At 40.9% G+C, this 20043-nt stretch overlaps 1 protein-coding gene across 2 annotated transcripts in view; it reads left to right on the forward strand.

The window, feature by feature from the left end:
- The window catches only part of LOC307148223 (kelch-like protein 29), a 264387-nt gene extending 246176 nt beyond the window's left edge, over nt 1-18211 (forward strand). For both annotated transcript variants that reach the window (XM_079853579.1, XM_079853580.1), the window contains 2 exons: nt 7887-8031; nt 13604-18211. In XM_079853579.1, coding sequence (XP_079709705.1) covers nt 7887-8031; nt 13604-13787 — 329 coding nt within the window. In that variant the 3' untranslated portion in view covers nt 13788-18211. The remainder of the gene's footprint in view (nt 1-7886; nt 8032-13603) is intronic.
- The last annotated feature ends 1832 nt before the right edge of the window (nt 18212-20043 follow it).

Genomic DNA, 20043 nt, shown 5'->3' on the forward strand with positions numbered 1-20043 from the left:
GAAAAAGTAAAATAAAACAATGCAAAAGATCTTGAATAGTGAATTTTGTCTTATTGCACTTGCAAATTGGTAACACTTGTTTTGAATTTGTTGTTATTGTTAGATATTTTAACTGGAAATATGTTTGGGTGGTCCAGTTTTACTCAATGAACACTGAAAAACTGTAAGATCTGCCATGGAGACGCTTCATATCAGTGATTTGGTCAGTCTGCAGTAAGAGTATCGTCTCTCAGTTGACAGTCAGTGATCTGCCTAATCTTCCCATTTGCAGTTTTTCCTCTCTCCGTCTTAACGGCAGGGAACGGCATTGTCACCAACACCATCTGTGAATGACAACACCTTCCCCCCGCTGGCATGCTTATTGTGTTTGACAGGCCAGAAAATGCAGTTGGACACGCTCACTCTGCACTATATTGTGTATTGTGTTTAACATGTAAATATTCCAACCATGGCGAAGAGCCGCCCGTGGCCATGACACGCATCAGGATGAAGATCTTTGGTGTTTTGTCCACATTTATGGAAGTATGAAACTTTGTTTAACTGTAAAAGGACTGCCGCTGTTTGTTTTGAGATATTCTTTCAAGAGCCCCATTTATTAGTTGCCACATCACTGAGGATGGCAGATTGACACTTCAATGCCCAGCAGGAGACAGCAGACGAGAGTTGAACACACATGCACACACTGTGTTTGGGGGGGTATGCTAATACCGGGTTGGGTCCCCTTTTGCCTTCAGAACTGCCTTAATTCTTCATGGCATAGATTTAGCAAGGTGCAAGAAACATTTCTCAGAGATTTTGGTCCATATTGACATAATAGCATCAGATTTTGCTGCAGATTTGTCAGCTGCACATGCAAATCTCCTGTTCCACGACATCCAAAAGGTGCTCTATTGGATTGAGATCTGGTGACTGTGTCATTTGAGTATAGTCAACTCATTGTCATGTTCAAGAAACCAGTTTGAGATGACATGAGCTTTGTGACATGGCACGTTATCCTGCTGGAAGTAGCCATCAGAAGATGGGTCCACTGGGGTCATACTCAGGTAGGCTGTGGCGTTTAAACGTTGCTAAATTTGTACTAAGGGGCCCAAAGTGTGCCAAGAAAATATCCTCCACACTATTACACCAACAGTAGCCTGAACTAGTAATACAAGGGAGGATGGGTCCATGCTTTCATGTTAACACCAAATTTTAACCCTACCATCTGAATCTGATCTATGCAGAAATTGAGACTCATCAGACCAGCCAGCGCTTCTCCAGTATTCTATTGTCCAATCTTGGTGAGGCAGTGTGAATTGTAGCCTCAGTTTCCTGTTCTCAGCTGACAGGGGTGTATATATATATACATATATATATATACTGTTCTCCTCCTGTTCTCCACTCATTACCTGTATTAACTGCACCTGTTTGAACTCGTTACCTGTATAAAAGACACTTGTCCACACACTCAATCAAACAGATTCCAACCTCTCCACAATGGCCAAGACCAGAGAGCTGTGTAAGGACATCAGGGATAAAATTGTAGACCTGCACAAGGCTGAGATGGGCTACAGGACAATAGGCAAGCAGCTTGGTGAGAAGGCAACAACTGTTGGCGCAATTATTAGAAAATGGAAGAAGTTCAAGATGACGGTCAATCTCCCTCGGTCTGGGGCACCATGCAAGATCTCACATCGTGGGGCATCAATGATCATGAGGAAGGTGAGGGATCAGCCCAGAATTAAATGGCAGGACCTGGTCAATGACCTGGTCAATGACCTGGGGCCGTATTCACAAAGAATTTTAAGGCTAAAAGTAGCTCCTAACTGGCGAATTTAGGAGCAACTCCTAAAAATAATGGGCGTGTCACTCGTAAATTTAGGACTCCTAATTTTTTTGACTAAGAGTAATTCACGAAGCATTTTAGCCCTAAAAGTAGCACCTAAGCCTGAGACAGCTTAAAAGAAGTCGAGAGGACTCCTAACTCACTAAGACCTATTCACAAACCGCTTTTTGTGGCATTTCACGTTGCGATGTTTTGAAATGCGTATGCGGCGGCTACAGGAGCTTCCAATCGCGAGGGAACAATTTTGCATTGTAGGCATAACTAGGGATGCAATAACGCCACCAACAACAACCAAAACTAGGCTACTCATACATACAACCGGCACATCCGGGAACTTAACTGTAAATTTTGTAACCGCCCCTTTTTAGGGGAAAACAAACCAGACTTCCCATAGACTTCAATACAAAATAGCGGCACAAAACAACGTCTGTACACAGCCGGCAGACGTGTATAACTTCAGAAATCACTTAGATGAAATATGTCGAGTAATTATATGTTCACCCTGCCTTCCATAGAGCGTGAACGATACGTTTATAAACTTAATTTGGGCAACTTAAAAACATGTCCCTACCAGCGTCAAATTGGTCTAACAACCCCACCCAGTGGCCAGAAGTGTCTTACCCGGACATTTACTCGTACCTCATCGAGTCACCAGGTAGCCAGTGAATGATTTTACTTCGGTTTTAAGAAGTAAACATCTTTAAATGTATAATATTATGTCTTTATATTTAGAGGAGCTACTGAGTGCACTTTTCTGTCCAGCCATACAACTAGCCTGATTTAGCTTTCGATAGCATCATCCGTAATTCATGATATTTCCATAACAGCAAGATATTGATGATGATGGCAGGCAGAGATGGGCATAAATACATGGACATGTATTTAAAATAAAATAAAAATACAAAATACTGTGTGGAAAAATGTAATTAAATACAAATACATAATAGGGGTAGCCTATTGTGTGAAAAAAAAATGTTTAAATACAAATTACATGTTTGTAAGGGTTAGTACCAGGTTAGTACACGTCCTCAATCCGATACTGTGTATGGTGCTCGCCGGTTTGTTTTCCCCTAAAAGTGGGCGTGAACCTTTTCAGAGACGTTCTATGACGCTACGCCGGTTGTATGTATTGCATGTAAACTAATTGTAATGTTTCATTGTGAATCAAATTAAAATGTTCTTCTCTTTGCAAACGTAGGCAGAGGCATATAGTGACAGATTAATTCAATAATGTTGCAAAGATATTGCATCAATCCATGTTTCATTAGGCTACTAGGCTATTTGTTTTGCCTTACTCTTTATTCATTTAGGCTATTTATTCAGTTATTCATCATCTTCCGTCCTTCGCACTACTTGTGTAGCGCACGCATTCTCAGACCTGTCACCTGTCACTCATCATCGTAGGGGAGGTGTTAGGAATCATTCCCGCGTTACAATCATCAGCCAATCAAGGTGGTCACTTCAGTCAAGCTTGTGCATGAGTAATGACGTCATCCATAGCAACGAAGACTCACTCTTAGTTTAGGAGTTGTCATTTTTCTTTACTAACAGTAGGTCTGAAAGGCGTTGTGAATAACTTTTAAGAGAAAACTCCTAGCTAAAATCTTTTAGTGCGATTTAGGAGTACTCCTAGTGGTAAGATAAAATGCTTTGTGAATACGGCCCCTGGTCAATGACCTGAAGAGAACTGGGACCACAGTCTCAAAGAAAATCATTAGTAACACACTACACCGTCATGGATTAAAATCCTGCAGCGCACGCAAGGTCCCCCTGCTGAAGCCAGCGCATGTCCAGGCCCGTCTGAAGTTTGCCAATGACCATCTGGATGATCCAGAGGAGGAATGGGAGAAGGTCATGTGGTCTGATGAGACAAAAATAGAGCTTTTTGGTCTAAACTCCACTCGCCGTGTTTGGAGGAAGAAGAAGGATGAGTACAACCCCAAGAACACCATCCCAACCGTGAAGCATGGAGGTGGAAACATCATTCTTTGGGGATGCTTTTCTGCAAACGATACAGTACGACTGCACCGTATTGAGGGGAGGATGGATGGGGCCATGTATCGCGAGATCTTGGCCAACAACCTCCTTCCCCCAGTAAGAGCATTGAAGATGGGTCGTGGCTAGGTCTTCCAGCATGACAACGACCCGAAACACACAGCCAGGGCAACTAAGGAGTGGCTCCGTAAGAAGCATCTCAAGGTCCTGGAGTGGCCTAGCCAGTCTCCAGACATGACCCCAATAGAAAATCTTTGGAGGGAGCTGAAAGTCCGTATTGCCCAGCGACAGCCCCGAAACCTGAAGGATCTGGAGAAGGTCTGTATGGAGGAGTGGGCCAAAAGTGGTCTGTATGAAGGAGTGGGCCTGCTGCAGTGTGTGCAAACCTGGTCAAGAACTACAGGAAACGTATGATCTCTGTAATTGCAAACAAAGGTTTCTGTACCAAATATTAAGTTGTGCTTTTCTGATGTATCAAATACTTATGTCATGCAATTAGAGGTCTGCTACCCGACCCGAGCCCGACGGGTCCCGAAAAATGTGCGGGTTTCGGGTCGGGTTCGGGTTAATGTTTAATGAACAGCCTCGGGTTCGGGTTTGTAACTAAGAAAAACTTAATAGGCTATATATAGTTTGCGTGCCGTGTGCTTTGCCTGCTTGCTGTATTGTGGTGACCGGCACGCGAGAGAGAGAAAGTACATGCGTGCGCAGATGTGCAATGTGCATAGGCTACACAGACCACAGACACACAGGCTCTCTCTCTCAAATATATATATTAAATATTATAGTATATATATTAAATACAACATATTGCAAAAATGGTATTTGCTGTGAGAAACAGAGTGGACCTCGGGTTCGGGTCGGGTTCGGGCTTAACATGTAAATGTAATTGTCGGGTCGGGTCGGGTTAAATGATCGCGGGTACGGGCCGGGTTCGAGCTTCAGTATAAAGCCCGTGCAGACCTCTACATGCAATAACATGCAAATTAATTACTTAAAAATCATACAATGTGATTTTCTGGATTTTTGTTTTAGATTCCATCACTCACAGTTGAAGAGTACCTATGATAAAAATTACAGACTTCTACATGCTTTGTAAGTGGGAAAACCTGCAAAATCGGCAGTGTATCAAATACTTGTTCTCCCCACTGTATATATATATATATATATTTATATATACAGTGAGGAAAATAAGTATTTGAACACCCTGCTATTTTGCAAGTTCTCCCACTTGGAAATCATGGAGGGGTCTGAAATTGTCATCGTAGGTGCATGTCCACTGTGAGAGACAAAAATCCAGAAATCACAATATATGATTTTTTAACTATTTATTTGTATGATACAGCTGCAAATAAGTATTTGAACACCTGTCTATCAGCTAGAATTCTGACCCTCAAAGACCTGTTAGTCTGCCTTTAAAATGTCCACCTCCACTCCATTTATTATCCTAAATTAGATGTACCTGTTTGAGGTCATTAGCTGCATAAAGACACCTGTCCACCCCATACAATCAGTAAGAATCCAACTACTAACATGGCCAAGACCAAAGAGCTGTCCAAAGACACTAGAGACAAAATTGTACACCTCCACAAGGCTGGAAAGGGCTACGGGGAAATTGCCAAGCATCTTGGTGAAAAAAGGTCCACTGTTGGAGCAATCATTAGAAAATGGAAGAAGCTAAACATGACTGTCAATCTCCCTCGGACTGGGGCTCCATGCAAGATCTCACCTCGTGGGGTTTCAATGATCCTAAGAAAGGTGAGAAATCAGCCCAGAACTACACGGGAGGAGCTGGTCAATGACCTGAAAAGAGCTGGGACCACCGTTTCCAAGGTTACTGTTGGTAATACACTAAGACGTCATGGTTTGAAATCATGCATGGCACGGAAGGTTCCCCTGCTTAAACCAGCACGTCAAGGCCCGTCTTAAGTTTGCCAATGACCATTTGGATGATCCAGAGGAGTCATGGGAGAAAGTCATGTGGTCAGATGAGACCAAAATAGAACTTTTTGGTCATAATTCCACTAAACGTGTTTGGAGGAAGAAGAATGATGAGTACCATCCCAAGAACACCATCCCTACTGTAAAGCATGGGGGTGGTAGCATCATGCTTTGGGGGTGTTTTTCTGCACATGGGACAGGGCGACTGCACTGTATTAAGAAGAGGATGACCGGGGCCATGTATTGCGAGATTTTGGGGAACAACCTCCTTCCCTCAGTTAGAGCATTGAAGATGGGTCGAGGCTGGGTCTTCCAACATGACAATGACCCGAAGCACACAGCCAGGATAACCAAGGAGTGGCTCTGTAAGAAGCATATCAAGGTTCTGGTGTGGCCTAGCCAGTCTCCAGACCTAAACCCAATAGAGAATCTTTGGAGGGAGCTCAAACTCCGTGTTTCTCAGCAACAGCCCAGAAACCTGACTGATCTAGAGAAGATCTGTGTGGAGGAGTGGGCCAAAATCCCTCCTGCAGTGTGTGCAAACCTGGTGAAAAACTACAGGAAACGTTTGACCTCTGTAATTGCAAACAAAGGCTACTGTACCAAATATTAACATTGATTTTCTCAGGTGTTCAAATACTTATTTGCAGCTGTATCATACAAATAAATAGTTAAAAAATCATACATTGTGATTTCTGGATTTTTTTTTAGATTATGTCTCTCACAGTGGACATGCACCTACGATGACAATTTCAGACCCCTCCATGATTTCTAAGTGGAAGAACTTGCAAAATAGCAGGGTGTTCAAATACTTATTTTTCTCACTGTATATATATATATATATATATATATATATATATATATATATATATATATATATGCATGTATATATATGAAGAGTTCAGATGCAAAAGCCTCTAAGTGCCGTCTGACATTTTCTTCTACAATGATCATTTTTATCCAGCTCGTATATTTAAGTTCAGTAATTTCACTTAAATGGCAATGAAAATTACCTATTAATTGTCATTTAAGTGAAATAACTGAACTTAAATATACGAGCTTGATAAAAATGATCATTGTAGAAGAAAATTTCAGATGGCACTTAGAGGCTTTTGCATCTGAACTCTTCATATATATATATATATATATATATATATATATATATATATATATATATATATATATATATATATTTATATAAATGTAACGAATTTCGATTTATTTATTGATTTATTTTTATTGTGGGCTAAAACATGACCGGGTTCTTAACAGGTTTTTGTGAGATTTACCCTTGGACTGTGGTAATCTCCTCGTATTTGTCTTGTACTTAGGGCACTGCTTATCTTTGATAGATTAAGTGAGATCAAATATTTCTCTTGTTTAGTTTTCAGTATTGCTCATGGATCTGCATGCATGTTTCTATTTCTGATTTTCTATTTGTTAACCTTCCCTCCACCTTTCTCTGTTTTTTTTTTTACATTATCCGTAATATCTTTTCTTCCAGGGAGGTCTCACTCCAAATCTGAAAGGCCCAAGAATTAATTAGCTCAATGTTCTCACGTCTCACTTCAGCGGCTGAGGTTGATGTCACAGCTGCTGGGTTGAATGTGAATTCAATTCAATTATTTGCCACTCATCAATTATTTGTGTTTTCTCTTGTTTGATTACTTAAATCAAAGAAGTTAACCGCATTCATGCCAACATAATTGTGCTTGAACAGGGCTATTGATTTACAATTAGACAGTTGACAGAATGACCCCAGCTGTTACTCTTATACTTGTATATTGTAGAAATTAATAATTCTCAATGAACAAACTTAATAAACCCATAAAAATTGCTTGTCTCTGTTCTAAAATGTGCTTTGTAATCTTGTTTCTAAGTTGATTTGAGGTATGATGCATTTACAAGAGATTCTTGTGAAGCAACATAAAATTATTTACCTTATTTACTTTAATATGTGTTTCTGGTCTTATTGTGAATGATTCATCAGTGCACATTATTCCAGAGGGAAAGAAATTGTCATGATCTTTAATTCACATTTGCATATTTGCATGCTGGATGTTCCTGACCTTATGGACTTAAAATGGGTTAGTGGTGACTTCTATTTTATTGTGCCATTTTTCAGATAACAAATACGCCCCGGCTGTGACTCTGAATGGATATATCTTTATCCTGGGAGGAGCATACGCCAGAGCCACCACCATCTACGACCCTGAGAAAGGGAACATCAAAGCAGGACCCAACATGAACCACTCCAGGCAGTTCTGCAGGTAAAACCAGCATGTTAACCACAAATGAGTCTGAAAATTAAGCTGCAGACCATCATCTGTCCTTGGAGAAAACTTGATTGAGAGTTTTTCAGCTGTAAGAAAAGATAGATAGTCATGGCTACTTACAAACATTCTTGTGCATTCATGGTTCTTTGAATACAGCTGAATAGAGGATTACTGCACAAGTCTGCCCTGGTCAGTGGTGTGTCACTATTACTATTTTTTATACTTCTTACTTCTGTGTACTTAATACTACTTAAGTATTGAACTTTTGCACGTTCAAAAAGAAATTAAGAAAACATAAAAATTCACCGCATTCAGATTAGGGTCTCTCAACTATTGTCTTAAAAATGTACTGCTTTGTTTTGTCATTTTGAATTAGTTCGTTCTCTAAATGCAAAATGCCACATATAGCCAATAAAATTGTCAAGTCAACTACTGATTTTTTGTTCTGCAAATTTTCTAGTAAGACAATACATTTATCTGTCATTTTGAAATGTATTTACTAGCAAAAATGTCAAGTCAAGTCACCTTTATTTATATAGTATTTTATACAGTACAAATTTTTTCAAAGCAGCTATACAGTAACAAACAGGAAAATAATGATCAATGAACATTTTCAATAAACAAATGAACAAATCATTTTCAATGACCAATGAACAAATTCTCCAGCGACATAATTTAATTCTGTAAAATTTTTGTCAGAATTTAAATTCTGTCAGAATTTAATTTCTGTTAAAAACAAAAAGAATTTAATTCTGCTGTAAAGAACCTCTAAAAAAGAGAATAGTGTCATTATTCAGCTGAAGTCAGTTCAGTGTTGAATGTCTCGGTTACGTATGTAACCCTCGTTTCCTGAAGGAGGGAACGGAGACGTAGTCGACTGATTGGGATCACACTTAGGGAGCCTGACATCTTCGAGTATTGTTAAAACGAGCCAATGTACATTGGCGTGTGTGAATTGCATCACACGCTCCGTCCTGCAGTGCGGGTATAAATACGGAAGTGGATGCACGCACCAGTTGTTTTTCACTGAGGAGCCGAGCGGAGCCCAGAGTCAGCGGTGGTCCAGCAATAGTAGCGACAGGACTATGTCTCCGTTCCCTCCTTCAGGGAACGAGGGTTACATACGTAACCGAGACGTTCCCTTTCAGTCGCTCACGTTTGATGTAGTCAGGGGGGAGACGCAACCGGTCAGTTACGGCAGAACAGGTTCTGCCAAGGGAAGACACGGGCTCGCCGGAGGGAGCTGTACCGCGGAAGAATACACATATGGGATCGGCGTAGGGATCGCAACATATGGACCCAGCCTAGCACAAGTTCCACCAGTGCATACAAGTGGTAGGCCTAGCATCGGACGCTCCACCACGTCCAACGCCGAGGGGGTGTGGAGGAACTCAACAGGGTAGTGAGTTCCTCCAAAGAGAGACTGTAGCTCAGTAGCTAAGGGGAACTCAACTGGAGCAATGGCGCATGTATCCAGTCCATAAGAGGGGAATGGCGCAGCAAGCCGACACTACAAACTGGACTAACAGTGAAGCTGACTTCCTATGAAGGGAGCCCACAGAAAGCAACCGGCTCGACACATAGGCTATTTTCAACGCAAGAGCTCAACGCAAGAGCTCAGGCATGGCATCTGAAGTATGCGTCCTTCAGGTCGAACACTGCAGATGAATCTTGGGGATGGAGCATTGGGAATGCGTTTCTGTGTTTGTAACTTGAACGGAAGCTTAAAAAAGGGCCCAAATCAAGACACAGATCCAAGATGGTTTTAACTTGCCACTATTTGAGTACAATGAAGTACGGAAAACTTTCAGAAGCCGGGCTTCATATCGGCTGGAGGGATGGCTCATTCGCATCCTTCACCAGTAGGAATGCGATGACCGCGCGCACGACAGACGCACATTCGGAAACACTCTTGAAGTGTAACAAATAGCGCTGAACATGGGCGGGCGCCGGGCAAACTACATCGTCTTAGCCGAGTCTGCTGGCACAGAGGAACCGGCTGGAACGGTCGGGAGCACCATCTAGTGCTTCAATGGACCAACGCAGGGGGACCAGGATAGGGCAGGATGTGCCGGATGGCCTCCATCTGCGCTTGGGCGGCAGATAACTGTTTGGCGCAGCTCTCCACCGCATCGGAGACCAGGAACCAAACCTTGTCCACATCCGCCATATCAACCAGGTTGAGCCAAAAATGGCGCTCCTGGACCGCTAAGGTGGACATCGGCAGACCGATTGCGCACGCCACGACACTCGTGCCCCGGAGGGCAAGGTCGGATGCGGTGCTGAGCTCACTTGTGAGCACACGGTCTGGGCTAATCTCGTGCATGTCCATGAGTACCCTGGCCTGATAGACCTGTAGCAGCGTCATGGCATGCAAGAGGAGGCGGCTTGCCCACAGGCTTTGTAAGCTCTGCCAGTCAGAAAGGACGGGAACTCACAGGCCTTGGGGGGAGACGAGGATCCCCCGTCCAAAAGGCAGTGGCCACCAGACACAGGTACACCTGTGTCACGACAGACCGCTCCACTGCAGGGATAGCCTCGCAACCCTTCACCGCTCCTCCGTCAAGGGTAGTGAGGGGGAAAGCTATTCGGCCAGTTTCTGGCAGAGAAAGGTGCCGTCCACGACCTGGTAAGCTCTCCATGCACTTCGGGAAAGAAAGGCACTAGGGCGGCGAGCTGAGAACCAGCGCGGCCCGTCCCAAGATACCAATCATCCAACCAAGACTGTTCGGGACACGGTGGAGGATTCCACTTGAGCCCGACAGCCTCGGCGACCCGTTTCAGCATAGCTGATGTTTCTGGATCTGACTCGGGCAACGTTGTACTCCCAGAGGGAGATAACGCATCCGAGTCATCATTTCCAGAGGTCAGCTCACCCTCCGATGCTGCAATTGGCATCCTGTCCTCTGGAGGGTCCCCAAATGAAACGGCTGGTCGGTCCATTACAGAGGGATCAGCACGCTCAACGTGGGGCTCCACCGGCTGCGATGTGATAGAGGAGTGAGAGGCCCACAGGTATTGGTTACCGGGCAGGGAAGACTCACTATGATCCTCTGATCACCCATCCTACACGGCGCCATAGCGCTGCTTGGTAATAGGAAATCCACCTTCACGCATGATGGCGAGTCTTGATGTCAACACCGTGATAGTCATATTCTCGCAATGAGAACATAAACTATCCACAAAAGCTGCTTCAACGTGCTGTATATATATTTTTTTTACAAACACGTGATACAACTATTGTGACCGTCCATTTGGGGGGACAGGGAACGATCGCATCCAGAAACGCATGGGTGGATTGACATCTTGAAAAAGACGCAAACGCACCCGTGTTGCTCTTTCAGGAAATGGGACCCATCACCAGTGCCGGAGCACACAGGGGAATGACCGCGGCAACACTGAACAGTGAACTGAAACAGTGAAGCACTCACTTTTCTGCCCTCTAACCAGCCGTCAACAAACACAGAAATTTGATGCTGTTAAAACAGCAGTTAAGAGCTCAAAGCTTGCGATATCCGCTGCACTCGCGCTGTAGAACCACCAGCACTGGGAGAGTCTTCCTAGAAGAACACCAACACACTCGCTCGTTGTAAACAATAGCACTCTTCTTGATGCAATTCACGCACGCCAATGTACATTGGCTCATTTTAACAATACTCGAAGATGACAGGCTCCCATAGCGTGATCCCAAAAGGGAACAAAGCATTTCAAATCAAACAATTTTAAAACACATTTTCAGCAAACTCACAAACCCGCTGTCACTCGCTGTCACATGCTGCACACAATAAACAGGAGCACAGAAACTTGTCAACACTGCCCTGCAACTTTTATTAATAAATTAATTTTGTTTTTAATTTTGCTTTGCTACTGAATTTAACTATTTTAATGCGCTATGCATTCAAAATGCTTAAAATCGTTTAATGCCCAGCTAACCATGGATTATCCTTTTTCACAGTACCTTACTCCAGCTGTCTAAAACGCATTTGTCTTCAGGTTTAAGTGCTTTGACAGTTGTTTTTATGATTTTTGACGTTATTCATTTAGCAACATATTCATGTAATTGTTGCAGTTGCTTTCAACTATTTAAAAAAATGCTATTCTCACCACATAACTGCTAATGTTAATGAAGAAAATGAGCATTAACAACCATCATCAAGTAAGTGCAGATGTCTCAAGCTGAGAAAAGCACATTGTTAAAGTGATGTGTTCCAGTTTACACAAAAGCCTGCCCTGTTTGCTCCTAAGACTTTATTCTGTGTCCCCCAGGGTCGGGCTTTGGGCCCGATTTACTTTCACTGCTGATTGGTATTCGCAGCAGAGGCAGTAATTATCTCAGCAGCAGATAAAGCACGAACGAGCCTCAGAACAATCACTAGTGCATCACGTCCCCCCAAAGCACACACAGACACCTTTTACGCTTCTGCTGCGTATTTGCGATACAAATATGTTTTCCAGAAACGACACGTCAGTTACAGTCACACTCGCATGAGTTTCCGCATTAACATTTTGAAACCTGTCAAGGGCTTGAAATGAATACGGCCCAAGAGAAGATTAGTAGGTAGATGATTCGTCTCATCCAACAGTTTGACAATGCAAAGCCTCTATACAAGATGGCAAATGGGAACATAATCTTTATCATTATGCTTATGTATGTGGTAAGAAATCCAGAATTTTTTTAAGAATCTGAGAGTCAAGAGTCAAGAATCTGAGAGAATTAAACGGTTCTGGTGCCAATTCACAACTCAAACACTGCCAGAGTATTTTAGCACTTTCTTCTGTCCACATCTAAAACTGAACAAAGAAACAAGAATTTGCATTAAGATTAACATGATTAAGATTAACACCCCCTTGGTTTTGACAATTGGTTGTGTGCTCTGCTTTAAAGTGTACACAAATGTGTTTTTGTGGCAGACGAACCCTTTTAACCTAAATTTTTTTTTTTTTTTAAATCCCCTTGAGATTGTAAGTTAATATTTAGAAAATTGTATCAACACATTCACATGTTCACAGTTGTTATTGGTTACATGACATACGCATTAAGTTAAATGTGTAATTTTCAAGTAGAGAGACTAAAAAAGTATTTTCTTGGAAAACATACACCAATAATCTTTGTTTTATTTACAAATTGTAGTCTACCCAGTCTCTCTGTAGTCTAAAGTGTACTTGTGTAATTTATGAGCAATGTATGAGTGATTTTTTGTTTCAGTTTAGTGTTAGGCTCAGGGTTGTCTAGTTTGTTATTAGTTTTTTTTCCCCTTTATTTAATTATTAGTGTTATTTTTATTTATTTATTTATTTTTTTTTTATGTACCGTTTGAAAAATATTATTAGGAGTTCAAACACGAAGTGCTGAAAATTTATTGTAATTGTTCATATTTTTATTATTATTATTATTATTATTATTATTATTATTATTATTATTATTAAATTATTAATTAATTATTGTTTTTCCTCCAGTCAGGTTCTATGTGGTTCTTTTATTTCTGTTTGATTGTCAAAGTGAAAATCAATTTTTACAAAGAAAGAAAGAGAAACTGAACCAGTTCTCAAATAACTTATTTTCCAGTGCGGTGGTCCTGGATGGGAAGATCTACGCGACCGGTGGCATTGTGAGCAGCGAGGGCCCGGCTCTGGGAACCATGGAGGCCTTCGACCCCTGTGCCAATGTGTGGACTCTGCAGCAGAGCCTGCCCTGCCCACTCTTTAGACACGGCTGCGTGGTTATTAAGAAGTACATTCAGAGCGGTTGACGCTGACACAGGCGAACACAACTCCACCGCCTCTAGCACACCGGACACCCACTTTCCACACGCCCAGGATTATGTGCTGATACAGAAGCCTCGCTCACTTTCTGACACCCACTCGGAATGTAGAAGCTAATCTTCTCTGCCGGGTGCAAACATGCCTTCGTGTAATATAGCGCACCTGACAGAGCTGTCGTTGATGTGTTTCGTGGCTATAGCCTTAATGCTCTGTGGCCATTGGGATTGAACCTTTTTTCCCTTCTACATAATTCATTTTTATCTCCGTTTACAGATTTCTGAAGCATTTTTTGCATTGCTACCATTTTAATGTTTGCATAATGTTCTTTTAAATTTTCTTATAGCAATACTGTAAAATGACACCGTCTGGTTTCAGTAAGCCGTGTAATGGTTCACTCAGTCGTATCACTATTTCATCATATCCAATTCACAAGCACTTTTTAATTACGTAGGGGAGCAAAGGGACAAAGTGCTTCTCTAAAAGTGCACTAAAACCTTATTTGACCGTTTGCTAAGCTCCGCCTGCCTTTGTTACTGTTGCTCACTCAGACAAATTTGACAAGAATGGTGCAATTGTTAGTAAAAGGAGCTCATGAAGTGGTAAAAATGGATTGGATATTTTTCTTTTGTGGGCTGGAATGAAGCGTGACATTGCAGAGGATCTTTTAACTGCCGTTTTTGATCCGAAACTGATAAATTACACAGTAAAGTGATTAAAAACTGTGAGACTGTGAACAGAGACTGCCAAATTCTTCTTACAATCACTGAAACGAGAAAAGCAATTACAGCTGATCACATTAGTATAAGTGAACAGAACCGCTATCAAATCAATGTATCAGAGGACATTTAAGTAAGAAACATGCATTTATATAGGAACAACAGTACACTGTAAAAAACATTATTTTTGATTAGTATTTTGACTTGCTTTCCAGTTAAAATAATTCAAAATCTGGATGGTTTATACCAGATACATTTAGAGATACATTTACTAAAGAAGCTAAATCTGTCAGTGCATTGCAAACAGAAGTAAAGAAGTAAGACAGGAGGACACATACAGTATACAGTATTTACCTATATTCTCCTTAAGAAGATTTATCTTGTTTTAAGATTTTTTTAGATATGTAGTTAAAAAATTCAAAATTCAGACTTAAGGTTGTTTTGGCAAGTTTTTTTTTTCTGACGTCCTACATGTTGATTTGGGAATGAGAGTTTAATTTATAACTCAAGGTTTATTTAATGATTTGAAAATTCATTTAAAACCATTCAATCACTTGCATTAGAATGGAACAAAAGCTTGTCTGATTATATGGTACACAGCAACAGTTGCAAAGGTAGGGCTAGCGAGGGGTCAATTATAACCAGGCCTGGAGAGAATCTGTTCTTTTTTGGGGAAGTTGGGGAATCTGTGGAATGGATTTAAAGTCAATATGAAAGCAAGATTGATAGATTTTTATAGTGAACGATTCACCAGGGCACATTATTATAATGAGAAATGCCTTGTAATCTTTCATCAAAAAGGAAAAACTTGAAATGACCTCTGACACTACTTTACTTGTTGGCTGATGTCACTATAATGCAATAATGCATTTTTTAATCACTACTTTATTTTGTTTTTCAATATAAACATTTAACATCTAAAGCTGCATTCACACTAGAAGCAACTTTGTTGCTGCAGGTCGCCAGTGGTTGGCGGTGAGGTCGCTCGTGGGCGTTCCCACTACTGGTTGCCTAGTAATGTTTGTGAGTGACATTCACGGATGTTACTCCATGTTGTAGAATAAATCTGTTTTCTTGCCGCTACAAACAAACATTTTGGAAGGAAAAGTCTAAATATAAATGGAATCAGTACATAAAATGCATAATATTAAAGATTAACAAGAAACAGCGAGTGCTCTTTGCTATTTAACTGCAGCAAACGGACAAATGCCTGTCTATCTGAGTTCACGAAACCCTTCAGGCTCAGAGTCAGCAAAGCGAATACCACCGTATGTACACGGAGACATATCATACATTATAGGACAGTTTCTGATGGCTAAAATGAGTTTCTCATTCTTCTTGCCTCGGTCGGACTCGGCACTGAAGAGTGACGGATCATGCATGCTCCACTGACTTCACTCCTATTGGTTTTCGCTCCTGAAAATCGCTCTTCATTTGCATAAAGTTGAACATATCTCAAAGTTGACACGCCCCATCCAGTCGCCAACGGTCACTGTCGCTCGTGTCACCGGAAATCACCCGCTCTCCATTGAAATGAGTGGTATCGTGTCGCTTTGTCGCTTGTAGCGTGAATGCAGCTTAAAGGAACTTGAAAAGCAAAATTTCACAAGTAAAAAAAAAAAAAAAAAAACTTGTTTTCAGAGAATTTACTGTATCTTCTTGAATTAAGTTTACTTTCCTTACCCCATTGGAAAGTTGTTTTATCCTGTTTTAAGCAAAAATCCAACTTAATTTAGGAAGGTTTATGCTTAAAACAAGAAAAAACAAATGACAACAGGGAAAGTAAACATAAATAAACATAATGCAAGATATATTCTCTGCAAGTACTCCCTTCCAACCACCTGGCTCAATTATTCACCATCCCGTCAGTTCCTGAAGGAAGAAATCAAGTCCTATATATATTTTTCTCATTATGTTTCAGTATGTAAAGTGTCACATCATGGGGGTAAAATGGGTTGCCAGTGGTTTTTGATGTTGACTTTAAAAACTGTGGGGTGTGTGGGGCAGATTTCATCCCAGCCCAAAAACAAACCTGTGGCAACATTTCTGCAAAATGATAATACATTGCGTTGTGCACGTTTCACAACAGTTTTAAAGTGAAATCCCCAGTGAGTTGGGCTAAATGTTTGGGGCTAAGTGAATCTGACAATGTTTTGTTACGTTGGTTTTGTACGTATCACCGCAGTTCTGAATTTAAATGTCCAGTAAGTGGCGCTTAAAAATTTAATGCTCCATCGCTTTTTAAAATAAAGTATACCTGGACTAAACCGTAAACCTACCCGATAGTGTTAACAAAAGCAAATGTGACATAAAAACGCAATTGCTGAAGCAACCATGCCATTTTAGCTTGTTTCTATAAGTCTTTGGGCTCTTTTGTCGTAACTCGTTTTTCACAGTATTCGTACCCAAACGTTCTACATCAGAAGTACCAGCTGAGCTACCAAGCAAGCTTAATATGTCAGAAAAGCCAAACATATGAAGCTAGTTATGTGATGCAAACTCCAAAATGTATTCGTTTACAAATCATGCACTATGGTGTAGCAATGTTTAAAGGCTCAGGGAAGGAGGAGGCGGGAATCAACATAACTTTAATGACAAAATAAACAAACAACAGAATGAAAGTAAAGCAGCTGTCGTCAGTGAGGGCTACATAATAAAACACATAAATGTCCCAGGCCTGGTCCTCTCCCGTCTTGCACTGTCGTCTCTCCTCCTCTTATCCTTCCGGAGCTCCTCTGTGGGACTCAGACTGGTGTGGCGTGCAGGTGAGGCTCATTAACCCTTGCACCACTGGCCTCACTCTATTCCCATGGCTCTTGTCCCCGCCCTGCTTGCCACATATGCTAAAAAGTGTTTTGAGGTTATAGTAGTTTGCAAGAAACCAAGTGAAATGTCTTTATTAATCCATAATCTGCCCCTGTAATAAGTTTGGGTTAGTACATTTGTATGAAAAGGATTAAAAGTGATTGCTGTTTTACTGCCTCTAATTTTAATTTCTGTTAGATTTCTGTTCTGCAGCGATATGTATGTATTGGTACATATTTTGCATTTTGCAGAAATGTTGCCACAGGTCCATTTTTCCAATGAGCCTGCAGATTCTGTCTGAGCCTGATTATAACTCACATGTGCACAAGTTTAACTTGATGTTAGTTTTATAATAAGATACGATTCAAACACAGAAGAATATATTTATATGAGATATAAAGAGATGTAAAGACCTTCCCTTAACATGAGAAGATGGCTTTTGAGTTTCTGCTCTTGCTGACACTATCCGCCATAAGACATTTAATTGGGGGAATCTTGGACCGGAAGGTGAAAGTGGGCTTGATCGCCTTGAACTGGACTGATATGACATTTGTAGCTTGAATTTCTTTTCTTTGGAACATTTCACTCTTTTCTTGCACACAGCCAAAGCACAAAACATGAGAGAACAGGAAGTGTTTGCCTATATTTCCTCTGCATTGCCAAACCACCAATCGGTGAAACGCCGTCCAACAGGGAGGACGATTCTCTGAAAACAAATGTAACAAAAGTTTATTTTAGGAACTTTACATGTCAAACTGTTTCTAGACAAAAATGTATAGTATGTTAAAGAAATGTTATGTACAAAACAATAGCTGTTATCGTTTTAATTAATGATCGTGTTTCATCATTAATTAAAACAATAACACATATGCAAAATACAATGTGCATTCGTAATGAAAATCATTGGTCTGGTTTATTTTGACTATATATGAGAGCAAATATGGGTTGTGAGATGGGTAGTGGTGTGCTGTTACTATTTACACCTGCTTGATGATAAACCAGATGAAAATCCCACAGACCCACGTTGAATAAGGCCATATCTAGGGAACGGAATATTGCAGGGAACTCATTTCAGGCGATACACAACTGCTCAGGGGTACATTTCCCGTACAACGGCGTAACTCGCTGCTTAACTACCATAGTACGATGCATCGTTGAAGAAATCAACTAGCTAGTCACGACTGATTCCCGAAACCGTAGTCGCAAATGTGTTGTTCAACCACGTTGGTTAATGATGTCACACAGGTGGTAATAACTTCTTTAAATAAATCCTTTTGAGATCGAATTATTGCTAGATTTTGTTATAAATTACGGACATGGCATCTGAGGAATAATTTACCTTTAAGTCAAGTCACATTTATTTATATTGCGCTTTTTACAATACAGATTGTTTCAAAGCAGCTTTACAGCAGCTTTACAGCAGCTTTACAGAGATAACAGGAAATAATGCAAAAAAAAGTTTGTTTCCAGAAGAAATTATATATAGCCACTCTGGAGTAAACCGTGATGTCATTGTCCAGCTCAGTTCAGTTCTTGTATAATAGTATCAGTGCAGGCAGATCAATATTATTGTTGAATATTAAATTAAATGTTAAATTTAATGTCCCCAACTAAGCAAGCCAAGCTAATGGCAACAAAGGTGGAAAAAGGCAACAGTGGCAAGGAACCAAAACTCCCAACAGGTGGCAGAATGGAGAAAAAACCTTGAGAACCAGGCTTAGTCGGGGGGCAGTTCTCCTCTGGCCAATGAACGGCCAATGTAACAAACTCCATCTGGTCTGGATACGGCACGGATCCGGCTGATTACATCATGCGTTGTGGTCGTGTCAAAGAGCACAACCAGGTTCCTAACCGATGACGAAGACTTGACAGAGTAGCCATCAATTGTTAGACAGTATTCTAGGTTAGTATGTGAAGAGGTTTTTGGTCCAATCACTAGAAGCTCTGGTTTTTTTTTTTTGGTTTTTTTTTTTTTTTCAGAATTAAGTAATAGGAAATTACTAGTCATCCAAAATTTTATATCAGCTATGCATTCCATTAATTTCTTGAATTGGCAAGATTCGTTGGGGCACGAAGAGAAATAGAGCTGAGTATCATCGGCATAACAGTGAAAACTAATCCCATGCTTCCTAATGATATCTCCCAAGGGTAGCATGTACAGAGTGAACAGCAACGGTCCTAGTACTGAGCCTTGTGGTACTCCATACTGAACTTGTGATCAATAAGACATTTCTTCTATTTTCCAGCCTATTTAGTTTATTTCCAGATTCAATCATAGGCTCGTTCTTACGTACTAGAGCTCGTACCCACATGCGTACTCTTCAAAAATGGTGCTTTAAATCTCTTGACAAACTAAAAGACGTAAATTACATTTGTATATATTCTAGTGTAAGATATAGATTGTACTGAATGTCAGCTTGCTTATTTTGCTCAAGATAAGGATTTATTAAGTCATTTATTAAGGATTTATCACATGCCATGCAAACAAGAAACAATGCTTCTAACCACAGCTGTCACACAGTGTCATTCCAACCACAAAACTTTGTAAGCTGTTTGTTGGAACTATGATTTCGGGAAACACAGACTCGTCGAACTATGCTGATCTATGCTTTTAGGAAACGCACCCCAGAACACATTTGCAACCACAAATCAACACTTTGGCAACCATCCATAAAACCCCAGCTTGGTGGTGGTGAATTTTGCATGGGTAAACATCACTCAT

The sequence above is a fragment of the Squalius cephalus genome (genome assembly GCF_949319135.1).
Source record: "Squalius cephalus genome assembly, chromosome: 20".
Classification (NCBI taxonomy): Eukaryota; Metazoa; Chordata; class Actinopteri; order Cypriniformes; family Leuciscidae; genus Squalius; species Squalius cephalus.